Consider the following 27,409-nt stretch of genomic DNA (forward strand, 5'->3'; position numbering starts at 1 on the left):
GCAATTCAGAGCCCTCATAGCAAGAGTGGAAGAAGTATAGACTTTCTTTCCCCATCTATCCAAGGCCCTAGCCTCCTTGTCTGCAGGAACCGGATTCTTAACAACAGAAGCCTTAACACCTTTAGGCCCCTGGCTAACAGTCTCTGGGTCCGCCCTAGGACTCTTAAAAAGATACTTATGAGCTTCAGGCACCCTGTAATACCTATCCGGCTTAACAGGAGCAGGAGGCAAAGAATCAGGATTAAGAGAAGCTTCTGTAAAAACATCGCCCACTACATCCAAAACAGGAGGTATAGCCAAAGGCCTATGCTGGGGTAAAAACAGAAATTCCCTAAGCCTTTTCCTGGAATCAGAGAAGTCCTGGCCCACCCACTTAAAATGCTCCCTCATGGAATGAAGAGTTTCTGAAAAAGAAAAATCCTCAGGAGGAGTAGCAGAAGGAGTAGAATCATCCACATCAGAATCAGAATAAGGAGAGTACTCCTGCAAGTCTTCAGCCAAGACTCTGAAACATCTGAAGCCTGCTCAAAACCCCCAGCTCAGGATCCACCCTAGGTCTCTTATCAGGAGGGGGCATAGAACCCCTAATCAAAGTAATCAAATCTTCTGCCATTTTAAGCATATGCTTCTTGGGCACAGTACCTGAGGAGCTAGGGGTAACACCAACTGAAGCCAAACCTGGCCTGCCCCTGGGGGAAGCCTTTGAAACAGAAGGAGAAGGCCTAGCCACCTTGGGAAGGGAGGGGAGTATAGTAAGATGAGAAGCCCCCCAGCCTGACTAGTCTCCTGAGAGGCCACATCCTGCAATAATAAGGTCTCACCCTGGGAACACAAAGAAACCTCCGTGGAGCCACCGGCTCCACCGACACCTCTAAAGAACCGGCGCCTGGTACAGACGGCTCTTCTAGCCTATGCTTAACTGCCTTGTCCTTGCGCTTCTTCGAAGAAGCGGGCGCCGGAGCATCCGGCGGCATTTTATAGTTGCACCGCTTCCCAAAGACTAACCTTGCACAATCCAACCTTCTCTTTATAGTGCGTTTATTAAATCTAGCACAAAACCGACAGCCAACAACGTCGTGCTCAGGCCCTAAGCAAGGAATACACAAAGTATGATAATCTCTATGAGGTATCTGTTTCCCACAAGAAATGCAATTATTAACTTTTTCTGACATCCGGTAAATGACTGAGGCAAGAAAAACTAAAATATTCCCAACGGGTACTTAGCCAACTTTGAACTCGGTCTGAAACTTCTAAATCGAAAATCTCAGAACGCCAACCGGTACTTGCAATACTGCTTCTGCATCGGACCATGCGGCAAGAAAGACTGAGGATATGGCGTCGGTCATGCTCTTTTGTACCCTGGCACCCTGGCGTCAGTCAAATGCGCCCTGACCGACGCCAGCCTTATACTTTGATATTGGGCCGACCGAGGACAGCGGACTACCCAAGTGTTAGGACTGCAGCAATGTGAGATGAAGAACATCATCCTCTTTACTGCTGCTGCCACAGATCGCTCTCACGCTTCACTCTCCTCACACACACACAATCTGTTCTGCTTTCATGCACGCATTCACTCACACACAGACAGAAACAAACACATTCATACACATACATACATACATACACACACACTTTGTTTCATTAATTTTCTTTACACTTGCTAAACAGCAAAAGCACTTAGTAAAATAGTACCTCAACTGATCTTTCTCTCACACTCATACACACACACACTTTCACACACAAACACATGCACACATTTTTTATTTGACTTTACTTTTTATATTACACTCACTAAACTGCAAAAGTGCTGCTTAGCGAGCATAAAATAATGGCAGCACTGTTTTTTTTCAGTCCGAGCTCCACAGCAACTTGATAAGCTGCCATGAAGCAGCGGACTCAAGTGTGATCTACAGATCACCCATTCTCTAATTTTATTTAATACATCCCTTAAGAATGTTTATGTAATAAGGTCACCCATTCTCTAATCTTATTTAATAGATCCCTTATGAATATTTATGTAACAGCTGCACAAAAAGAAGCTGATATAATCTCTGTTTTCAAAATATGAAGTAGGTCAGGCTGATAAGTAAATTTTAGAGGTGTGCCTTCATTCTACTGTTGCAAATAGTCATGTGTCTGATTCTCCTGTATAAACCACAACCTGGAAGAATCATGACTATGAACACCATTTCAAGACTTGAGTCAATAAGTACAGGGCTTGATTTCAGGATAAATACTGCAGGTATTTATTTGGAGTCAAGAAAGCCTTTGTCTCCGCTTTACATCTGTATTTCTATAAAGACTGCTTAATAACATTGTCAATCTGCAGCGCAGCAAACTATTTTTATTTTATTTATTTTACATTTGTTGACCGGGATAGTCCAACTGGATGCATGTCCATTTTCAGCGGAGGCCCGGGGAGAAAAGCTCCAAGGGTAAGCAGATACAGCATTACATAATACCAGCATTACATATTACAAACAGATTATTTACAGAGATTACATAAGTAAGCAAGTTAAACAAGTTCCACAGGTTAAAGTTAGTCCTGAGCACAAGTCAGGATTAAATTAAATTACACAGTAAACTGGTTAACAGATTTTTACACATTCGAGTTAGCCAGGCTTGATACATTGACATAGCCAGTTAAGTGACAAATGTTGTTTGAGTCTAGTTTTAAATTGACCTAAGGTGGAAAGTAAGGTAATAGCTGGAAGTGAGTTCCAGGATCTACTTACAGAGTTTGCAAAGAGAGAATCACCGGCTGTGTTATTAATTTTGCTAGTCTGAATTAGTAGTTTGTTAGAGGATCGAAGCGGTCTAGGATTGTTATAGGGGGTGATAATATTTTTAAGTGCAGGAGTATTGTCCGGATTATAGAGGATTTTATAGGCCATAATCAGTTGGTTATACTGGATTAGGCTAGGTAGTTCAAGCCAACCAAGCTGATTTAGATTGATGCAATGATGTGTCCTAAAGGCAGCCCAGTGGCAAACCTGGCAATGTGGTTGTAGCAAATTGAGAGTTTGTTAAGGACAGTCTTGTTCAAATTCGAGAGTAGAGGGGATGCATACAGAAGGGTTGAAAGAAGGTGAGAGCGAGCTATGGCAATTTTAGCTGGAGGGTTAGGAAGGCTTTTATTCTGTAAAGTGACCCTAGTTTTTATTGATGGTTTTGATAGTTTGGTTAACATGTAGGTCAAATTTGAGGTTATTGTCTATGATGACACCTAATAGTTTTGTAGATGGGTCAGGGAGGATTATTGTGCCATCATTTGATTTTATGGTAATGGTGAAAGCGGTAGTCCTACGTGTTGGTGAAAATAACAGCATTTTAGTTTTTTTGGGATTTAGGATCAGACGATGTTCAGAAAGCCAGTTTTCTATTGTATGAAAGGTGGTCTGGGTAGCTGACCATAACTCTACTGGAGATGTGGCTGAGCAAATCAGAGTAGAGTCATCTATACAGCTGACTTTTGGGATGACAGTATAAAGGTCGTTAATGAAGATGGAGAACAGCAAGGGCCCTAGTATAGAGCCTTGTGGTACTCCGAGGGTGTTAGGTTAGATTACCAACTTTTTACTATGCAAGAGACAAAGGGTCCATATTTCTGTTACTGTGTCAGCACAGTAGTTTCTTACTGATACGACTCAAAAGTTGATGTGAAGTCCTGTACCATTTAACTTCTTGCTCTCTATCTCCACACAAAAATAAAAGTATGGCTTAGCAGAGCCACAAATTCATGTAAAAATGCTTACTGATATATATTCTGACTTAAAAGTCTTCGTCTATGACATCACAACAAAACAATTTGGTATCCAGCTTGGGGTTTAGTCTTAAATTATAATGAACATACTACTGTGCATGCACTGTGACAATTAGAATGGTACTACTGCATATATTATTAATGATAACCAACATTGTCTATGTGGTTGTTAACCAGGGGAATGGGTTGGTCAGAGGACCCTTTTCAGCTATTTCCCTAGTCGATATGCAAACAAAGAAACAGTATAATACAAAGAAATGTGCAAAACAGAGACATTTACAAAGAATTACTAGACAAATAGTAAGGCACCAGAAATGCAGGTAGATTTACAAAATTCTGGAGGTCAATAGTGCCTTGAATAAGAACGCAGTACACAATATCTTTGTTTTAGTTGCTATAAGTTGTTGTTGTGTCTTTCAGATTTTCCCGGTTAGGGGTCGCCACAGCGGAACTCCGGTCCACTAATGATTGGTAGTTGATTTTTACGTGCCGAGTTACCAGCCCTGACGCACAACCTTCAACAAAGGTGCGCCCATTCACACATGTCTCCAAGCAGAAGACGCTCTAGCTGAGAATCGAACCAGACAGCGTCTTACTGTGAGAAGGAGCAAAAATGTTGAATGTGCTGATAAAGAATGATTTGAAATTAAATTTGTATATACAACAGATTCATATCATTAAAATGAGCACTGTGTAATATATGTGCAAGAATGATCGAGTAAATACTGGAATCTAAATCACAAAACAAGCAGCACTGTATATACACTCAATTAGCTAAAGGAAGTGACTGAAATAAGATCAATGCATGGCATATACACACTTTTTTAAAAGATCATGGCACCATTATTATCAATTAATTGTTTGAATTTTCAGCATAATGTAGATGTCATTAGGACAAACACTGTTCAGACTGAGAAATGATCTTCAGAACATTCAACCACAGAGACATTAATCTTTTAAGTGAACTACTTACAGTTAATTAGACCTGTTAGTAACTCCCCTTTTGCACTGTTCACATTTCTGTACAACAAAGCGGCTACATGTGATGCAGTGACACTTCAGAAAAATATTTGTAATGAAAACTTTGTGCTATTTCAAGTTACTGTTAAGTTTTTTAGTCTGTCTTGCAATTTACTGAGAACAAGTTTTGTTGGGTCCCAAAACTATGACACACTGCCTTAAAACACTACTTAGAATACAAATTTTATCATATATTACAAACTAGTAGTTAAAAAAATATTTTGGGGTATTATCATCCCAGGGGAAAAAGACAATTTCATTATAGAACCTTTTTTCAATACAATACTATTGTTTCATAATGTCACTTTTATTAAGCATAATTTGAACAAATGGCTAGGTATTAATTTGTGTTATAACATTAAGAAATTATCTTTCCTTGAAGGTCATTTAATAGCTTTGAATGAGCACACCACCAAGCTTACATACAGGCAAAGATCTATTGCTTTCTCATGACTTAACACTAGTGATGGAAGTGTACAATCAATTAACTGACAAACAAATGTAAAGCAGTAGTGATTTCTGAGTTAAGAAAATGAAATGCATTGAAAACATTTGTCTTACCTCCCCCATCAGGAAGTCCACATTGTAGTAGAAACAAGGATACTGCACCCAACAAAATACACATGTCTACTGCCCTGTGTGTCTAAAAGAAAATTAGTACCACGATGTGCTTCTTCTCAAATCTATCAAGCTGATGTCAAAGCTGGCTGTTAGCACAAAGGATCAAGGCTACAAGCTATTAATGAGCTGCTTTCTGTAGTCCAGGGTTTCATTCCCTCAGATATGCCTACTACACAACTCTAAGGAAGTTACTTAACCAGGAATTTCTCTGGATGAATTGGGAGACTAGACAGGCTCGGCTCATTAATGGCTTTTGGACTGCATGCCTAGTAACTACCTATGAACCTATACAAATCTTAATTCTATCCTACTGCACCCAGTGTTTAATTTTCCTTTTCAGTCCTACACTATCAAAAGGGGTGTCTAAATTTAGTTAGGATTCAGTTCAATAAGCCTTTTAAAACTCACAGTTTATTGATACATTGCATCAAAGTCACACAATAAATTTTGTGACCACCATTTTATACACACTTACTAGTGGCTCCTTATTTTTGACAAGCCGAATAATTTTTACAGAATCTTCATCCTCATCAATGTCATCAGGAAATGGAGGAAGTACTGGGTCGTAGTCTTTTTGAGCCACTGTATCATGCACAAAAAGTAGGGCCTGGACAGAAAAAAAATCAAAATATATACGATATCTATTTCACTTCATATGCAAATATTGTGATAGGTCACATTGCTAAATAAAGCACATATGTAAGAAGTAATACACATTTCATGTCAAACAACTATTATATGAAAACACAACTAAATTCTTAAATAATTAAGGCATATTTTATCTTCATCAGAAAACCTTAAGGCAAAATAATGACAATCTATCTCTTATGTTTTCATTAACTTTGTTCATTAACATCATAGAATCATACTCAAGAACTTGACAATATTAAGATAAGGATTCTTGCTTTTATTCTTCAGCTGTGTGCTTAACATACTAATTAATTTGTAACTTCAGAGGAGTGTCTATAAATTATTAGGTCAGAAATTTAGATACTTATTTAAAACAAAATGATTTTATGAACTTTGTTTCAGAATGCAGCTACAAAGCACATCAGCACTGCTTTGACAAATATTCGTGAATTTAAGGTTGTAAGACATGAAAAATACTGTACAACAAATCAACAGTATCAAAGAAATCTGTACTGCTCCTTTCATATTCTACTCTGGAAAAAGTCCTAATTACCGTAGTGATTTTACAAATCATGTAAAGAATTCCAAGGGGTAATCCAAAATACATCTTAAGCACTAACAGTGCCCTAAAACAAGAAAGCTGCCATTAACCCTTACTCTGCTGCAGTCTATCACAGATGTAGAACACCAGTGTACTCTTATTATGACAGAAGTACAATAACTAATTATGCAATTAACCACAATCTAGTCCACCAATGTTGCCTTTGATATAACAGATTGTTTTATGAAGTGAAAAATATAACCTTTGTATGAAAACTCCAGTCTAAGGATCACACAGCAGTTCTTGTTCCAACCTCCAAATCAGCAAATCTTAATATCCAGAAACTTCCTGCGCCAACAGGCTTACAATCTGTCAATATCTGCTATCTACTACAAACATTTATTTAATAATTCTCAGTAATCTATAAAAACTCACTAGACTAGAAATTTGCTTCTGCTGGCCTAGCAACACAGGAGGGATCAAAGACTGAGGAGGACTCCAGGATAGACCAGATGCACTACAGGATGGCTGGACAAAAGAAGAGGAGGAGGATCAGTGGATCACTTTTGCTGGGTTACAGGATGTAGTGACCATGTAGTCCCACCCTGTAGTAAACTGAGGTTTTACATGGTAGGGCTAAGTGGAGGAATGATGCCCAATCAACTAACTGAAAAGAATTCTGTATATATGGTAAAGCAAAAACAAACTGACATCCGGGTCCAGAGTATTCCTCATTTCTTATAGGAGATGTGCTTAACTGCGGGGTCCTGTCTTACATATGACAACAGTTTGTCCTCAGCCATCCCGACACACTTTCTAACTCAAGTCATACAGTCTGAAAACATTGGGAAACACCTACCTGAAGTCATCAGGCCAGGGAAGAATACTGAATGAAAAAATGTAAATAATTTACTAACGGTTACTGTAGCAAATGGTACCTCTGGGATTCAAATGGCCTCCTTGACAAATTTATTTTACAGTTCATTTCCTCCAATAAAGCATCCTACCACACAAGGAATCCAATTACCTCCAGTTTTTCTCCTACAAATAGCTACTAAAACAAAAATGTTCCCTATTGCCCTTTCTGACAGGGTAAATGGCATCTTGCAAAAACATTTTACTGTACATAAAATAAGACTTGGCACAGCAAAGGAACATACATACTAACATACAAGTGTGTCAATGGACTAAGAGTTGAAGTGCATCATGCCCATCCGAGTGCTGCAATTGGTCTGAGGATAAATACTCTTACCATTAAGACATTGTTGTCTCTAGAAACTCTCAATGATTCTGATACATAACAGTGCACATTCCTGGAACTTGCAAATTTCCTGTGAAGTATTTTCTCAAATTAGTTTTGAAAGTACAGTTGTGTAAAATCTTACCATAACAGTAGATGTCATTCCCTTCACTGCTGCAGTATTCATTACTGCCAAGGGCAGCCTGACATCCGGCAAGTATACCAAAGCCTTTAGGTTGCTTTAAGGTACGCCATATGTCACACGTATGCTCCTCACATAGCATAAAGCATAAAGGTGATGTCCAGATGTACCATCCTCAGAACTGAGAGGCCCAGTAGGAACGTCAGTCCAAGGAATACAGAGGTAATCAGTACATCCAGAAGAGAAATGGACCAATGGGACAGAGAGAGGGAATGAATACTGCAAATGTGAAGAGAAGGACATCTACCATTATGGTAAGATTTTACACAACTGCACTATGTCCTTCCATTTCACTGCTGCAGAATTCATTAAAATAGGGAGAGGTGCCAAAGCTCAGGAAGAAGACAGGGAGGAGGAAGAACCCACAGAGCTCTCTAGGAAGCCATGAAGGATGGCCCTAGCAAAATCAGCTCTAGCTCTGGAAATTCCACCTAACTTGTAGTGTTTGGTAAATGTATGCACAGAAGTCCAGGTAGCTGCTTCAAGAATAGTCAGAATTCAAACCCTTGAAAAAAGCACCAGAACAAGCCAGAGCTCTAGTAGAATGTGCCTTAATAGAAGAAGGAAGATGCTTACCATGAAAGGAATAGCAAAAAGAAATGGCTTTAGAAATCCAAGAAGAAATTGTTTGCTTGGACACAGCCAATCTTAAGGACCAAGGATGAAAGGAAACAGCTGATCAGATTTACAAAAAGTCTTAGTCTTATCCAAATAAAATCTAAGTTGTCTATACACATCCAGTGTTTTCAGCACCTTCTCACTGGCAAATTGCAGAGAAAGGAAAAAAGTGGGCAAATGAATAGACTGATTAAGAGACAACTAACACACCACCTTGGGCATAAAAGAAGAATTAGTATGAAGAGACACCCTGTCCTTATGCAGCACCAAAAAAGGAGGACAAGCTATAAGGGCTTGAAGCTCAATCACCCATCTGGCAGAAGTAAGGACTAACAAAAGTAGTGTCTTCCAAGAGCAACGCTGCAAGGAAGCTGAGGCTGTATATGCTCAAAGGGAGCCCGGGTCAGTTTTTTTAAAACAAAATTAAGCTTCCAGGGAGGAGGAACAGGCATCCTGGGAGGCCTAATATGAAGGATGCCTTTAAGGAATTGCTTAGCTTCAAATCTAGAAGACAGAATGGTGATAAAGGCAGACAAGCAGAAACAGCAGATAAGTGGGCAATAACAGGAGAATAAGCCAACTCAGCACTGAGCAATTCACACAGGTAAGAGAGAACCAAATGGACATCCACAGAAAGTGGATAGAGGTTGAGAAAGACACCAAACAGAAAACCTCATCCATTTGGATAAGTGGGATTTCCTCGTACTGGGTTTCCTGGCCTCCTGCAGGACCCTTAGCGCATCGTCAGAAAAAGGTGTTTGTGTGGAATCAGAATACTATCACCCATAATGTCAATTGAAAAGTGGACAGGTGATGATGGATGAGAGATCCCCTGTATTGTGTGAGAAGGTCCACCCTGTGAGGTAATTTGTGATGACTACCCTTGGCCAAATGCAGAAAAAGAGGGAACCAATACTGTCTTGGCCAAAAGGGAGTCACCAACAAGATTTTCGGAGCATACTGTTGTATTGTGAACAGGACTTTCAGAATGACAGGAAGGGGAGGGAAAGCATAAAGAAACATCCTCTTCCAAGAAAAAGAGAGGGTGTGCTCCTTCCAAACCACACGACCTGGGACAAAACAGAGGAAGTTGTCTGCTCAGAAGGGAGGCAAAAAGATCAATTCGAGGAGTACCCCACTGGTGGATAATGTCCAGGAACACATCCCTGTGAAGCCATCCATTCATTGGATTGAGTTATGGACCTGCTCAGAGAGTCTCTCACAGTGTTTTTACCTAAAGGAATGAACACTGCCTTAAGAGTCATTTGGAACTGGATAGCTAGTTCTCGCACAAGGAGTGCCAACCGGCAAAGAAGATAAAAACCTTGCCCCCGCCTAACCGCCCACTGTTTGCTGACCTATCACATCTCTGTGGTATTGTCTGTAAACACCTTGAGAGGTCCCGGGGAGAAAAGAGGATGAAAAGCCTGAAAACCCAGCAGAAGAGCTCATCTCCTTAACTTTGATGTAGTCTTTCTGTTAATGAGGTGACCTCTTTCTGTTAATGAGGTGACCAGACTCCCTGCACCTTTAGGGAGCGGAAAGCTGCTCCCCATCCCACATCTGAGGCATCTGTGAACAGCTCCTGAGAGGGAAGAGGTGAATGAAAAGGGATCCCTGGATTGAGAGTCAACTGCTGAATCCACCATTGAAGTGCCTGCTTGAGACATAGAAGAAGAGGAACTAAAAACTCAAGGGGATTAGAATGCTGAAGTCAAACTAACTTTAGAAAACACTGAAGTTTTCTCATGTGGAGTTTGGAAAAGAGGACCATAGGAATAGTGGAAGTCATACACAAAGAGCTCTCAGAAATTCCCTTGCTGCTTTGCAGATCAGAGGAAGAAATGACTGAAAAAAGGAAATGAGAGTTATGGCCTTAGGAGGCGACAGGGATCCCAGCACAGGAACAGTCTGGATCCTGCACCCCAGAAAGACACGATCCTGTGAAGGAGTTGCAAGAAAAGTCACAACATGAAATTGGAACAACAAAACTACTCCCTCCCTTAATGAGTTTATTAACATCATGAATGAGGTTTGTCATTTGGAACTCATGACTATCAAAGTCAAGGACTCAAAGAATCACTTCCTCATATAATATTTGGAAGAATTTAAAAGAACTGTTAAATAAATAGTAGTTGATTTTCTTTTAGAATATTTGTTAATATATTGTAATCTTCTAGAATTCCATCTATGTAGTTTACACTCTTGTAAACAGTTGGTTTGTTGTGTTTAGGAATTATTTTTGTTCATTGTTATATGTTTCTATTGTTATTCAAGTGTTATTAATTATTTATTTCTTAAAAATATTTAATAAAATTAAAAAAGAAAGAAGGGACTTTTTGAAATTTACAGTGAGCCCCAGACTCTGTAGAAGGGAGACTGCAAAGTGAAGATTTTGCAACAAGGTCTCTGGAAAGGATGCCTGAAACAGGAGGTCGTCCAAGTAGGGATAGATTTGGATCTCCCATAGCCTGCAAAAAGCAATCACAGCAGCGAGGCATTTGGTGAATCCCCTTGGGGTAGTACAAAGACCAAAGGACAAAGCAGAGAACTGAAAAGGCCAGGAAGCAACAGAGAAATGTAAAAACTTCCTGAAAAGGGGATGAATTGGGATATAGAGTTAAGCATCCTTGAGATCCAGACACACCATGTAAGCCTGAAGCCGCAAAAGAGGGAACACAGTCTGAAGGGACAACATTCGAAAAGAGGGAACCTTCAGAAATGCATTTAGATGAGAAAGGTGCAAAATAGGTCTCCATGTACCTTCTTTCCTGGGTACTAGGAACATTCTGGAGTAAAAAACCCTCCCCCTTTGGGAAACTGGAACCTCTTGAAAAGGACCCTGATTCAAGAGATCCCTAAGCACCCCCGGAAAGGTGGACAGCTGTACCTGAGGTGGCTGAGGAATTCCCATAAAAAGGAGAAGAGATTTCCAGACCATGAAATACCTTTGGTGGATAATGGACAGAACTCAGGAGTCCTGAGTAATCTTTAACCAAACAGGGAGAGAGAGAGAGAAAGGTGAAAAGAAAGAGGAATGTGGGTGGGAAAAATATGACAGTCAGACAAACATCTGGTTTATCAGGAAAAGGAGAGTTCTGGGGCACAGAAGTCTGAGTAGTTCTAGTAGGAGGAGCCAGTTTGCCACCTTTCTTGTCCTTGGGGTTAGGGCAAGACTGCCTACGAACAAAGGTTGGCTTATTGGGGTAATTTCTATGACCGTTAAGGACAGGAAAAAAAGAAACATTCCATGATTCTGCTATCTTTGCCAGATGGCAGTAACATGGGAGAAGGTAGCAATTGAGATGGCTTGTCAGAAGCCACAGACACCACCAAGGGGAAAGCAGAAGGGCACTTTTAAAGAATTTAGTCATCAGGCATCATTTAAAACCAGCTTTATTGGGGGCAGGGAGCTGGAAGTCAGAAGCATTAGAAAAGGCATCCAAACAGGAGGGAGAGCAGAAGGTCTGGGTGAATTCATCTGCAGGAACTCATAATAGCTTTATGGTACTTCATAAACCTGAGCACAAACCCACTTAAAAAAAAAACTCCATCATTCTAGAGATTATGTCCCCAAAAGAAATTTCCACAAAAGGATTATCAGGACTAGTAGATTCCTCTTCCTCATACCAATAATCTAAAGGAGAAGAAAACTGAGGAGAAAGCAAGGGATTCATTATTTGAATCTGCCTCCTCCCCAGAGAAATCTTGTTCCCTGGGTCTTTTGAAGGGATTAGAGGACCAAGGAGGAGCTGGGACAGAAACTCTCTGAGGAGGTTTTAAAGCCCTCAAAGCATTAAACAACCCCTTAGTAAAATTTTGCCATTCACTCTGTGGGTTCTTAGGAGTTGGAGTAATACGTTAAGTTTTCTGCTTTTCTTTAAGGAGACGTCCACCTTATGAAATGTAAAATGTTCTGACCCTGGATGGCATTTGATTAATTGTAGTAGGAACTTCATACCTAACTAAAATTTGAGGAACACCTTCTAGGCCCCTCAGAAATAATCAGCCACAGTTCCCCCTGAGTGTCCGATGTGGACGTCTGCAAAGCCTCCAAGGAGGTGCCTAAGAACAGATCCCTGCGGCCTCTAAACTGGTTGTGGCCAAAGAATCCAACAATGGAGCCAGACGAACCTCCGGCTTTCACTCACCTTGGGAGAAACATCCGGTGGAGGCCACACAGCAGAAAAGTCTGGCCTAGACTTCTTGGCCACCTTCTTCACAGACAGCTGCTCCTTGGAGTGGGAAGCTCCTGCCACTGTGTCTTTAGCTAAAAGATTAAGCCACTGATTCTCTAGATACAAACTCAAAGAAGAAAGCCTACTATGGAAGATTCTGGGACAGACTGAACAGGATGGTCTTTATAGGGAATCTGTCTCACACACTGGCATTTACCCTTCTTGGATGACATGAAACCCCCACAAGCAATAAAAAAATTAAAAGAAAGATAAGATACAATAAGCCCCAATGGGGCACTTATCTGAAATGGATTGGTGAACCAGCAATGGAATGGGCGTTCAGACTGACAATCAACAGATGGAATTCAGACTGGTGGCAAAGTAGTTCTGAGGATGGTATGTCCAGATATCACCTTTATGCTCTACTCTACATGCGGAGCACATGTATGATGTATGGTGTACCTTAAAGCAACATAAAGGCTTTGGTATACTGGCCGGAAGTCTGGCCACCCTTGGCAGGGGATTCCCATTGTAATGAATACTGCAACAGTGAAATGGAAGGACATCCATCTTACTTCGAGCTGATATATATACATACCTTTCTCCCCTCCTTGCCCTCTCAACTTATAACAAATTGCACACAAATCACATCTCCAGAATCAGTTCTATACATGTTCAGCTGTCCAAAGTCCTTCTTTGTAGCTAAGCCACATAGTTTTTGCCATTTTGATATTAAATGTCTTACACAAATCCAGTTTTCTTTTCTCTATGCAGGTGTCAGTTAAGAAGTTAAGCAGCATATTTATCAGTGCTCCGTGGAATGGAAGTTACCTCGGCATCTGTCAGATCCACTCACACTGACTTGTAGCATGTTCCTGACTAGCAACACTGTGCATTCACACTGTATAGAAGGATATGTCTTAGGGGTGACTACTATCCCAAAATAATTTCCTCTTCTGCCCTGCTCTGGGACACCTCCATCAAGAATGCACGCTTTCAAAGGGTACCTCATCAATATCATAGCCATGCAGATTTTTACACTAAATTCCAAGTGCTCGCTGCCTGTGCACACCATGCAAGCTACTGCAGTTCTCTCTGTACACCAACCTCTCTACTGCAGCAACATTTAAATAGACAAGATGACTGCTCACTCCAGCCCCACTGCAATACCTGGCACAGACAGATAAAACAGGATTACTTCCTGATACTTAACTTCATACAATGTCACTGCTTACTGATTTTTTGCTGATAGGTCCACTCTAATAGTCATTCAGTTAAGCTGGTAAAGCAGTCAGTTTTTTAATTTTTCTCAAAAACTTTCTGTGAGGCCCCAGCTGAAAGATGATGACGTCTATAAACAGCACATCCACATATATCTACTAAAACACTTCAGTGGTGATCCAGTCACAGAGGTGGATTAGCTGAACTGGTAAGACCTATGCTGTAGAAAAGAACACTGCTGACCATCATAACAGAATCTGCATTTAAGATAATCCTCAGTCTGTCCAGGATAAATTTTTCCAATAGCTTTTTTTTGCAAGAAGTGTGACAAACAGGACTATTTATAACCTGGCTCCTTCCTAGACATTCTATCTCCAACTACTGATTCTGTTGTGTTATTCCAGTTACTAATACAGGATTACATGGCAAAGAAAATAGACACTTCTCATTATGTCATTTAGAAATGACTCAATCGCTTGAAATCTGTTCCAATTTTTCATCTTGCTTTGCAACTCCCATATATTTTTCTTCAATTGCATCATAAAATAAAAATGTCAAAATCCATATTGCAAAACCCACCAACATCTAAAAGTATGCAACCCCCCCCCCCCCGAAAAGACAGATGTTGATAAAAAAAAAAAAAAAAAGTTTTCCAAGATGGTCACACACTGATCAACAGCTTAACTTTAGCTCTCCCAGTATGTAAAAAAGAAACTGAGAAATAAAAGTTATCAATTCTGCCAGCTTGAGTAAAATTCAGTTACTGACTAGTAAGTACACTGCCTGGATGCCAGCAAAGAGAAATTTACAGAACGTGAAAGAATGTCAACTAGAAAAGGTGAAAGGAAAACAGTGACTGAGAAGAATCCTGCAGCTATTCAACAAAAAAAGTATTTCAAGCTTCAGCTTTGGTAAAAGAGATGGCTTCCAGTAACTTAGAGGAAAAATAAATCCAATTTACTCAGAGCTGAAATAAAACATTGAAGGAGTATATCAACTGAAAAAATGACAGGCCAGAAAAAAATAAAAACTTTAACTAGCTATTAAGAAGAACTGATAAAACTGCAAAAATCACAGCTGAATTGGAAAAAAAAAGGCTGGCCGAGTATAAGAGTTCTCAAGAAGAGAAGTTACAAAAATGGTAGAGTTGGAAGACAGAGTATGCCAAGAAAGCCTGAGATTTGTTGCTGTACCAGAGAAACTGTTAAGAACAGAATATTCTTTTTATGAAAGCACAAATAACCAACTGGACTGATATTCCATGGCAGGATTTGTTAATTGAAAGGACACATTGAGTGTGTGGTCCAAACCTGGCCATGTGAAAGCAGCCAAGATCTGTATTAGTAAAGACGCAATCATACCAGCAGACTTGATCCTGACAAAACTGAAGCAGAAGGGCAAAGTATTAAAAACTGGAGGCAGCATAGGCTTGTAGGAAAGGGACATATTTGCAATCAGCAATATCAAGAGGCAGGTGTGAGATTCAAGCTACTGTATCCAGCTGTTTTCAGAATGCTTATCCCTGGAAGATCAAAGGCATTTTAATGCAGAACAGGCTAAGGAGGAAATACAAAAGTGAGCCATCAAACAGAACTGGACTCTGCTTCTCATTCTTTGACAATAAAGCTCATTAAGAGACTTTGCCAGTGAAACTTTTCCAATGTTCCAAAGGAACATGCTTGAGAGCCAGAAAAAAAGCACAGGTGTTGACTAGAAGAATCAGAGGAACACTGGACTTTAACCAGAGTCAATTGTTAGGAGCTGGAGATGAACAGGAAGCAGATCAGCGACACTGAACATTAGTGAATAAATCAATCACATTCGTGAAATATGGCTTTGCAAGGCAAAAGTGGCTGTGAAAGATTGGACTTTTTTTTTTACTTTGTTAAACTTGTGGATGGGTTGTAAAGAATATATCCTACTTTATGTCATTAATGTTTAGAAAGATGCTAAAAGGAAAGAAAAAAGATAACTGCAAGTGAAACAATTTTTGTTCTTAATATTTGTTTAAAATTTCATGAAATAAACTGCATGCTATATAGTAAAGCAGATTAGTGTAATTTGTAGTCAGGGGTATGTTAAATGTGGCTTGAGGGTAAGTCTTTTCAGTGATTGTTGTATGTGACATAGATATTAAACAAGTACATTTTTTTTAGTTTGAAGAAATAAAGGCATTACAGTGTATGAAAGGCTGTACAAAAACAAGTTTAGCTTGATATGCTGTAATTTGGACTGTTGGAGTGGAGGGTGGAGTGTAAAAATGCACTGATTATATTATATGTAAAGCTGAAATGTTTTATCTTATTTATCTGTAGATGAATGTCTGGATTAATGTCCTTCATTTACTCTAAAACCAAAGTTTTTCTGTAAGCAAGTAGGCTTGAAAAATAAGACAAAATGATGAATGCCATGAGAAGCGCAAAGCTTCTTGCATAAGCAATGATATCTTGTTTATTTTTCCTTTAACAAATATTCATTGGGTTAAGAAGTCTGCATCTGAAGGCCACTGTACATTATGTTGTCATGTTTTCATGGAAACGAGCTGTTTGAAGATAGAAGCACTTAATCTTTAGCATGCTGAGCATTGTTTGCTTAGGGAATTGCACAATTTAAAGGTACAATGGCAAGCAGCTCAGTAAAAAAATAAAAGTATGAAATTACTGGAAGTGAATAAGTAGTAGCAGCTTCACTAGTAGCCTTAATACACCAATCCATTTAATAGAACAGTGTATAATTTAGTTTTATTTAAAGATAGCCAGTGTAATTCTTCTTAAGGTTAAAAGTTAATGTTTTCTGAAAGTACACAAGCTGACTTTCACATCTGTGAGGAGAATAGAGATAAGGCAAGGACAGACAGCAATCAGTTTAAGTGGGAGCACAAGCTGTACCATGTGATTTAGTATGGCTAATCTTAATTTTAGGTTAGGTAATGCCTGTGGATGGAGCTGATGATTTAGGGCAATTGCTCCTATCAGGATGGTTAAACCTTATCTTCTGAACATGTACACAGTTTTGTGTGTTTGTTCTAAGTTAAAATGTTATGAGGGTGTTCTGAAAATGTATCTTGCTACAAAAATTATTGAAAAATGTGAGTGTTTCAAATGGAGGTGACAAAAAAAAACTGCATGAAAGATCAACCTGCCGAACAGTGTGTACATGTAGGATAAAAGTTGGAAGCACATTCAAGAAAGATGTCATGTATTATTATTTTATTTATTTATTTACATTTGTTGACCGGGAAAATCCGACTGGACACAGGTCTTTTTTTAGCGGAGACCCGGGGAGAAAAGCTCCATGCTAAAAACAACAATTAATTACAAGTTACAAGAAGTATAGGTAGGTTTTGTTTAACAATAGTAGTAAACAGTTACAGTTCAAAATGAAATTAAGTATTCAGTTAAATGGTACAACACTTATATCATTGGTGCCATAAAGACTAACAAGTATTTTATTAGCTGAGCTAGCAGCTAATACCCTTGAATAACAGTGGCTAAGATTAGAGCTGAGATATAGGTTTACAAGCAATGTATTTGGCTGCAATCCGAAGGTAGTTAGAGGGGTGGAAGAAAGGGATTAGAGAGTTTGGGGTAGAGATGTTGAGGTTTGTTACAGGGCCATGCACAGTGCTCTTTTAGATGAGATTTTAGAGCAGCCTTGAAGTTAGTGTGTAATGACACAGAAGCTATAGTGTGAGGAAGGGTATATATAACAAGAGGGAAGAATAACTTGTCATCATAATGGCTACACTATCCATATTATTTTGGAATGGAAATGGCCTTACAGGTATAGACAAAAATGAAAGAGTATCGGATTATATTAAGGAATGCAAAGTGCAAATAGCAATGCTGCAGGAAATACATTTGGAAAGAAATAAGCATGTGAATTTGATAAAGAAAGGATTTCAGGATGGATATTCAGCAGAATAGAGGCAAAGGAAAAGGGGAGTAATTACACTAATTGCTGCATGAGATCCAATAGTGATAGAAGAAGGGAAAAAAGATAATAATGGTAGATTTGTGGTAGTAATGGGCTACTGGCGAAGGAGGAGGATTACTCTGACATGTATTTATATTCCACCAAAAACTACCATTATGGAGCTTAAGAAAATTTTGGGAGAAATAATCATTTTTCAGCATGGACTACAACTTGTACATGGGGGATTGGACTTGATTTGCAACAGTGAGGATGTATCTCTGGGACCTAGAATGGAAAATATAACATAAGAGGGTAGATTTCTAAAATAATTTATGAAAATATTTGGTATGGAAATTATGAATTCAGCAGTAGGAACTCAGGAGATAATTTACATATTATTCCCTCAGGTAAAATAACTAGGCTGGACTAAATAGATCATAGAAATCATATTTCACAGAAACAATATGAAAGCTTTGACAAACATCCAAAAACAACTTCAGATCATGTACCAGTAAAATCTATAAAAATGCAGGGTAATGAGGTAAAAATGAGACAGTGGCTCCTTCCCACCTACATATTAAAAGAGAGGAATTTAAAGAATGGGTAGTAGAAATTATCTGGGAGTTATTAGGGAATATATAATTTTTTCATCAGTTATAACTAATGAGTGGGCTAAAATGAAAATGGAGTTTAAAAATAGGGAAATAAAAGAAAAATAGATCTGGTTAAGTAATAATGGGAATTATTTACAGAGGATGACAAAAGCTGAAGTAGTGCAGTATAAGGGGAATTTCAAGAAGAAGAGGAGCAACTGCGGAGTGCTAAAGAGAAAATAAAGGAGTATCTGGATAATACACTTGAGTTTAAGACTGCTGTTAAGCAACTGTTTTTGATAACTTCAGAGCACAAAAACTTATAACACAATGACTTAGGCAACAGAAAGCAGAAAGGGTTGTCACAAACTTAGGCAGCCTATAAAAAACAGAAATCCTGAAGAGCTATTAGAAATAGTTCATACATTTTATGAGAATCTGTATAACATAGAGAAATATGGAAATCAAGAAAGAGCACAAATGGAAGTATTTATGGACGGCTTAAGTATGACAAGTTTAGAGGTAAATGAGACTCAACAATTAACAGTTAATATAAGAGGATCCTAGATAAAAACAAAGATGTATCATCAATCTGCAGGAAAGGCTCCAGGAACACATGGTATCCCTGTGGAAGTTTGGAAGTTAGGAGGGAAGAAAGTAATAAAGATCTGGATGCTTTTGTTTAACAGTACTTTAAAATAAGGGAAAGCACCAACATCTTGGAAGAAAGATGTGGTGGCTGTAATACATAAAGCTGGCAAAGATCCATTAGACTCAGCTTCATATAGACCTTTTTCAATTTTAAACCATAATTACAAATGATTTATGTCTACACTAGCTAAAATAATGACAAAAGTGTTGCCAAAGCTGATAGATATGGATCGATGTGGTTTTGTGGATAGAAGGCAAACATTTAACAATATTAATAGATTACTGATGACCAAGAGGTTAGCAGAATGTATGAAAAATACCATTATTGTTGGTGGATCTTGATGCAGAGAAACCATTTGACAGAGTAAGCTGGGATTTAACAAATAGGGCAATGGATGCATTTGCATTTTCTGATACAATGATATGTTTAATTAGGAGGATATATAAGTGATAGGAGGCAAAAATTAAAGTGGGAGGGTTTCTCTCTAATAAGTTGTCGGAACAGAGGAATCACAAAGGAGTATAATCTTTCCCCTTTGTTATTTGCTTTACATTTACAGCCACTGACAAACAAAATAAGGGACTAAGAAATTCAAGGATATAATTAGTATGGTAATCAAGAAATTTTGGCTTTATCTGCAGGTGATATTATTTTGTACTTGATAAATCTAAAAGGGACATTTCAGTGTTGTGGAAGACTGAGAAGTCTTTTCGGGATACAAAATTAACAAATACAAAATACATGCTATAGCCGTATATTATGTACTCACAAGTGATTTGGTTTAGCAATACCCATATTTATGGGAACACAATAAAATTAAGTATTTAGCAGTATGGAATAAAAAGGCTTTTGTTATGGCAGCTAAGGATAAGTGGGAAGAGACTAAAAATATTAACACAAAAATTGAGAAACTGGAAGCTCATTTGTGGAGATGGATAGTAAGATGCAAGCAGTGAAAATGTTTTTAGTCCCTTTTAGTTTCCGATATATGTCAGGCATATTTTTATTAAATTAGAGAAGTTGTGGACAATAATTAATAAAAAGATGAATGAATTTATCTCGGCGGGGAAAAGGATAACTTGATCCTTCAGCAGAACAAAGTCGTTTAGGATTACCTGATTTGAGCTAATCAGTTAAGACTCATATACTTAACATAAGCAGAAAGTTATAATTCAAAGTGGAAAGGGATGATGATGAAGCAGAAGGGAAATTCAAGGAATAAGAAAAGAGGGATATTTTGGATGCAGATCCTTAATGAGAACAATAGCCATACAGAATATTATATTCACAAAGTAAAGTATTTGAAGAACTAAGCCAACAGTAGAATGCAGAAAGTAAATTTTGTCAACAGGGATGACTGCAGGTAGGGGTACATAGTACAGGCAAGAGGAGGCTGGAATTTACTGCAGAAAGCTGACAAAGGAACCCATGTATTGGGAGCAAATAATTACAGAGGGGAAAAGTAATAAAATGGAATAGGGCTAAGAGGAAATTTGGACTGCAGGCTAGACACTGCTTTCCTACCAGGGACTAATATCAGTGTATGGGCAAAGAGAAAGGGATATGGGGAATCCTAAATGAAAGACTTGTTCTGACAGAGTTTTTAGTTGAATCTAGAACAGCTGCTGCTTATAAAAAGGATAACAAGTAGGTCACGACAGCTAAGAATCAATCAGATTCTAATCAAAGTTATGAAAGATTGGGAAGAGAGACTGGATAAGCAATTTAGAAGGGAACACTGGGAGGACATGTGTATGGATCCCACAAATGCAACAAAGTCTAGCAGGTTTATGATTTTTGCTTGGAAGTGTTTGCATAGGTATTTGTATACCCCAAGCATACTCCAAAGAATGTTCTCCTCCAGTAGATGGCAAATGGAGGTGTGAAGAAATGAATGAAGCAACTAGGATCATATGTTCTGGGAGTGTAATGAGTTGACAAACTTTAAAAATTACCTACTCTGCTCTGTCACAAATATTGGGTGAGCAAATAGGTGTAACTTAGAAAAGCATTCTTTTGAGCTGGCACACTGGATTTGAATTGCCTAAACATAATAAGGCCTTGTTAAGTTTAATTCTGGTGGGTGCCAAGAAAGCAATTACTAGAAACTGGAAATCAAAGTCAAACCAGCTGTATTTGAAGTACTGAATATTGTAACAGATATAAAATAACTGGAAGTGGGATCTTTTGAAAAGGGAATGAACAAATTACATCAAAATACATGGAAACTGTGAAAACAATATATGCAGAATAATGTTGAGGAAGTGTGAAGTTTAAGAGAAAGCAGGAATTGAACAACTTATGTAATGCTGAAAGTACAGCTGTGTGCACTTGCCATAAATGTAGATGTTCGAGTGCATTCACTGTTGCAGTCATCACACTTGGGTTATCTGCCTGCAGGTAGCCCTCAGTCGGCCCGAATACCAGAGACTTAGTATTTTTGCATCGATTGCTGTCGCTCCAGGACTGACGTCAGGACATCAGGGGTATAAAAACAGGCAGTCTACACCATTACATCAGTTTTTGTTGCCCCAAATGTCAGAAGCCCCCAAATAGGGAGATAAGTTATGGTGGAAAAAACACCACCAGTAAAAAGTAAATACCAACAGCCCTGTAAGGGGTGAGTAATACATTTAGAGAAGTAGAGAGAGAGAGAGAGATGGGGGCTGGAGGATGGGAAACCAGGACTCCAACAGTGAATACACTCGAACATCTACATTTATGGTAAGTGTACACAACTGTTTCACTGTTGCAATCATCACACTTGGGTTGATTCCCAAAGCTGAAGAATGGGTGTAGGCAATCAAGAATAGATGGGGCTGGCTAGTAAGCCCTGCAGGACTGCTGTAGCAAAACCTGCCCTGGATTTGGAAAAGATAAGCAGGTGGTAATGCTTGGTGAAGGGATGAACAGAACTCCAGGTAGCAGCTTCCAGAATGTCCCTGGTAGGGACTCTCCAGTGAAATGCTGTAGAGGTAGAGGTTGCCCTGCTGGAATGTGTTCTGACCCCCTGAGGGGTTGGTTTCACATGGTGTTTGTAACAGACATGGATACAGTGTGCTATCCATTTGGAAATAGTTTGTTTTGATATGGCCTTGCCCTCTGCACCAGGTGCAAAGCTGACTAGTAGCTGGTTAGATTTTCTGACGGACTTAGTCCTGTCAAGGTAGAATCTGAACTGTCTGTGCACGTCTAACGAGTGCAGGATCCTTTCCCTTTTATTTTGAGGATTGGGAAAGAAGGCAGGCAAATGGATAGATTGGTTGAGAGCTACACTGGACATCACTTTAGGCATAAACGTAGGGTTAGTTCTGAGGGAGACCCTGTCAGCATGAAAAATAATGAAGGGTTCCATGGCTATAAGCGCTTGTAGCTCATACACTCTTCTAGCTGGAGTGATGGCCAGAAGCAAGGCTGTTTTCCAAGAGAGGAATTTTAACTCTGCTGATGCTGCAGGCTCAAAGGGGGGGGGGTGAGCTTTTCCAGTACAAAGTTAAGGTCCCAAGTGGAGTGGGTGCTCTCCTTGGTGGCCTTAAATGGTTGGCCCCTCTCAGGAACTGTTTGATGAGAGGGTGAGAGAAGAGAGGTGGCTCAGTGTTGTAATTAGCCGAGATGGCAGAGGCATGGATCTTAATGGAAGGGAAGGAAAGGCCTCTGTGGAATAGATCTGCTAGGTAATCCAGGATTAGAGGTAAGGAGGGCACAGCAGTGTCTGCTCCTTTAGATTGAAGCCAGGAACAATACCTTTTCCACTTATCAGCATAGGATTTCCTTGTACTGGGTATTCTGGCTTCCAGAATGATGTCCAGTACCTGCTTGCTTAGGCTGGTCACTGGGGGAGAATTCAAGGAATAAGCCAGGCTGCAAGGTTCAGGGTTTGCAGTTGCGGATGCAAGATCTGTCCCTACTGCTGAGTGACGAGGGTTGGGATCTGAGGTAAATGCCATGGTGGCACTGATGACAGGCTGTGTAGTAGTAGGTACCAGTGCTGGAGTGGCCAGTCTGGAGCAATCAGGATTGCCCTTGGTCTGTCCTGTCTTATCTTGAGTAGTATTTTTGAAAGAAGAGGCACAGGGGCAAAGGCATAACTTGAGAGGTTTACCCACTGGAAGGCTAGGGCATCCACTTTCCATGTTCTGCTGTCTGGTGTCCTGGTGCAGAATTTGCTGATCTGGTGTTTGTAGGGGGAGGCAAAAAGGTCTACCTCTGGTATCCACCATTCCTGGGTTAACAGGCTGAAAGTGCTGGGATCTAATTGCCACTCATGTGGATCTAGGAGATTTCTGCTTAAGTCTGCCAGAGAGTTATGTTTGCCTGGCAGGAACTGAGCTTGCAGATGGATCTGCATGTCCAATGCTGTGTTCCCAGTGTCATGGACGGCTAGCCTGCACAGTGGGTAAGAGTGGGTTCTCCGCTGCTTGTTGATGTACCACAAAACTGTGGTGTTGTCTGTTTTTATTAGCAGGGGTCCAGGTGAGAGACGGGATCTGAAAGCTGTCAGAGCATGCTGAACAGCTAGTATCTCGTTTTGGTTTATGTGCAGATGAATTTGACTTGGGCTCCAGTGGCCCTGAATGCACTTGTCTACCAGATGTGCCCCCCCAGGCATAGTTGATGTGTCTGTGATTAGGGTCTGGGCGGCGTGGGGTTGTGTAAAGGAAAACCCCTTGTTGTGGTTACATGCTGCTGCCCACCAAAGAAACTCTGTCCTTAGACAAGGTATGATAGGTATGGTGGTTTCCAGGTCCTGAGAATGTTGGCACCAAAGACTTTTTAATTGCCATTGAAGTTTCCTCATATGCAGTCTGGCATATGTAATTAGTAGAATGCAAAAGGCCATGAACTCTGCAGCCTGCAGGATTTTCCTTGCGGATAGCTGGGTTCTGGTGGCCATTTGAGTGAAGTAGCCTGTTAGATAGGCTTGTTTTTCTGGAGTAAGAAATGCCATCTGGGAGGCTGTGTCCAAGCTTGCTCCCAGGAATATAATCTTTTGACTGGGTACTAGTTTTGATTTCTTTTCATTGATAGTGCACTCCAGGGAGGTTAGAAGGTTCTTTACAAATGTCAGGTGCTGCATCAGCTTTTCCTGACTGTCTGCCTGAATCAGGCAACCGTCCAAGTAAGGGTATATTTGAATGTTTTGCTGTCTGCAATAGGCAATGGCTAGAGCCAGGCATTTTGTGAAGACTCTGGGAGCAGTGGATAAGCCAAAGGGAAGTGCAGAGAACTGATAATCCATAGATCCTACCCTGAAACATAGACATTTCCTGCATGATTTCCTGATAGGGATGTACAGATAGGCTTCTTTTAGGTCTAGGGTGACTAGCCAGGCCTCTTTGGACAGCATAGGAAGAAGCTGCTGAAGGGTAAGCATTTTGAATTTTGGTACCACCAGGAAGGTGTTTAGAATGGAAAGACCTAGGATTGGGTGCCAAGTGCCCTATTTTCTGAGTACCAGGAAAAGTCTGGAATAAAACCCTTGACCTATCTGTTCTGCAGGAACAGGTTGAATTGCCCTTATGGAGAGCAGGGATTAAACTAAGATTTGTGCCTCTGCCCACTGGTTTGGAGGAAGGTCTGGGAATTCTTTCAGGGTTGGCAGTGTGTGGAAGCAAAATTTGTACCCCTGGGATACAATGTTGAGGACCCATCGGTCTTTGGTGATGGAGGTCCAGTTTTTTGCATGGTGGACAGGTTTTTCTCCTAGGGGCACGAGCAATTGGGCAGAGGTGAGGAGTGGGGATGACAAGTCATTGTGAATTCTTTCCGTAAGGAGGTGGCTTAGCACTCCCTGTTTTAGAAGTGGAGGTGCTCATTGCTTAGATCTCTGCATACCCTGAGACTGTAATCTGGGGGGGTCTGTTTCCCCTGAGTCTATTCTGAGATGATCTTGAGGGGGCTGGAAAGGACCAATGTTTCAAGGGGCAATGCCTACTGAATCTTGGAGGCTGCACCTGCAAAAAATCTTTGACTGCTTGCATAGCCTTAGCTTTTTCTTCCATCTTTTTTAGAACCTCTTCTGCTTTGCTGCCAAACAAACTGTCTATATTCAAAGAGCCGTCTAGTAATTTTGATTTGGCATGGTCTGGCAAAGCATGCCTTCTCAGTACAGAACCAGTGACTACTGCCTGCAAGATGCTTCTAGGGCATCAAACCCACATTGCAAGGTATGCTTGCTGATTTGGCTTGCAGAATGCACAAGCTCCTGTAATTCTTTATTTTATTTTCTGCACAGTCTGTAAAGGTAGATAATTTTTTCTTAATAAAGTTCCATAATATGTTGCTGTTATTTCAGCATGTGAAACTGGCAATTCAATGCCCTAATGGCTAGAGTTGCAGAGGTGTACACTTTTTTACCCCATCTGTCTAAAGCTAGGGAATCCCTGTCTGAAGGGGTGGGATTCTTAGCTGTAGTTGCCTTTATACCTTTAGGCCCTTGGGAAATGACTTCTGGGTCAGCAGTAGGATTTTTGAAAAGAAATTTGTGAGAATCAGGAACTCTGTAGTACCTGTCTGGTTTTCTTGGAGCAGGGGGTAAAGTATCAGGAGTCAGACTGGATTCCAGATAAAGACATCATCCACAACATCCAGAACAGGAGGGATAGCTAAGGGTCTATGTTGTGGCAAATCTAAAAATTCTCTGGGTCTCTTTTTGGACTGAGGATAATCCTGGCATTCCCAGTGGAAATGCTCTCTTAAAGTATGAAGAGTTTCACTAAAAGAAAAATCCTCTGGAGGAGAAGCAGAGGGCATGGATTCCTCTGCATCTGAATCCTCATAAGGAGATAAAGGCATGTCTTCATATTTAGAAACGTCAGAGTCGTCGGACTCTTGGTCAGTTAAAGCAGCTGGGGACAAGTCCCTTTTTCTCTTAGCAGGGGAAGGCTGGCTTCCCCTAATCAGCATGATCAGGTCTTCTGCCATTTTAAGCATTTGAGATTGTGGCAAGGAAGCAGGTGCTTGAGATTGGGTCATTGTTTTTTTAGGTATAGCTCTTACCCTTGGCCTTAGGAACTCGGTAGCTTTAGACAAAACTGAAGATGCAGAAGAAGTTGTCAGTTTGTCTCAAGTATCGGTAGTGCGATGAATTTCCTCAGAAGCCGATGCCTGCTCAGTAGCTCCGGACCCATCCAAGGTAGAGATATCCACAGGTTCCTTAGTCAAAGAAGAGTCTTGCGGCATACCGGATTCTGAATGGGTCTCAATAGCGGCCTGTGAATCCATCGAAGTGGGCATCAGGGGCTGCGAAAGTGCCTCACCGAGTACTGGTGAACTGGTGACTAGCTTAACGGAAGCATTGCCGGCAGTTTTGGATCTGTGCGGTCTGTCTCTGTCTTTATCCTTATGTTTTTTCAGAAGATCGGTAGTCGGATGGCTTACCGAAGCCATTTCAGAATACGGAGATCGAGAGCGAAAGTATTTAATGACAAAAAGGGCCCGATGACAAATAGTTCGGGCATTGAACAAAGCACAAAACTGACAGCGAGGAACGTCGTGGTCTGGGCCTAAACAGGTGACGCAGTAAGAATGGAAATCTCAGTGTGGTATTTGCTTTCCACAAGCAAGACAACTGTTAACTTTTTCTGACATCGGTTAGAGCAAGTAAAAAGGATCCCAAATGGGGTACTTGGCTTTAGAAGACTTCAGGATGATTCAATTCGGAAACGAAAACTCAGGTAGCGGCTGACCAGCACTCGCACAAACTGCTGCTGATTCGGGCTCCTCGGCAAGAAAGACTGATGTAAAGGCATCGGCTGCCTGTTTTTATACCACTGACATCCTGACGTCAGTCCTGGAGCGACAGCAACTGACGCAGAAACACCAAGTCTCTGGTATTTGGGCCGGCTGAGGCCTACCTGCAGGCAGATAACCCAAGTGTGATGACTGCAACAGTGAAATACGAAGAACATCTGATAGTTATAAAAAGAGCATATGTGATATACAATGTAATTAACTGGAAATATGTTAATATGTTTTTCTTTTCTTTGATATTAATGTATGTTTGCAAATGTCTTAAGTGATAATTTAATAAACTTGGTAAAAAAAATCTTGGATTTTATTTATGACATTTGTGTGCCTCATCCTACAGTATCCATTTTTGCCAAATTATGACAGTGCCAAGTGCCAATCTGTTCTGCTAGTTCCACTTAGTTTAACAAAAAAAAAATCCCTACATTTCTATTATTTTCCACTGGAAACGTTCCACATGACAATC

General features: G+C 40.1%; 1 protein-coding gene across 2 annotated transcripts in view; it reads right to left on the minus strand.

Moving 5' to 3' along the window:
* Window positions 1-27,409, minus strand: part of MPP7 (MAGUK p55 scaffold protein 7) — a 1,877,075-nt gene that overhangs the window by 956,407 nt on the left and 893,259 nt on the right. For both annotated transcript variants that reach the window (XM_044066673.1, XM_044066671.1), the window contains exon 5: window positions 5,880-6,011. In XM_044066673.1, coding sequence (XP_043922608.1) covers window positions 5,880-6,011 — 132 coding nt within the window. The remainder of the gene's footprint in view (window positions 1-5,879; window positions 6,012-27,409) is intronic.

The sequence above is a fragment of the Protopterus annectens genome, chromosome 3.part1 (assembly GCF_019279795.1).
Source record: "Protopterus annectens isolate FY-2018-M chromosome 3.part1, PAN1.0, whole genome shotgun sequence".
Lineage (NCBI taxonomy): Eukaryota > Metazoa > Chordata > Ceratodontiformes > Protopteridae > Protopterus > Protopterus annectens.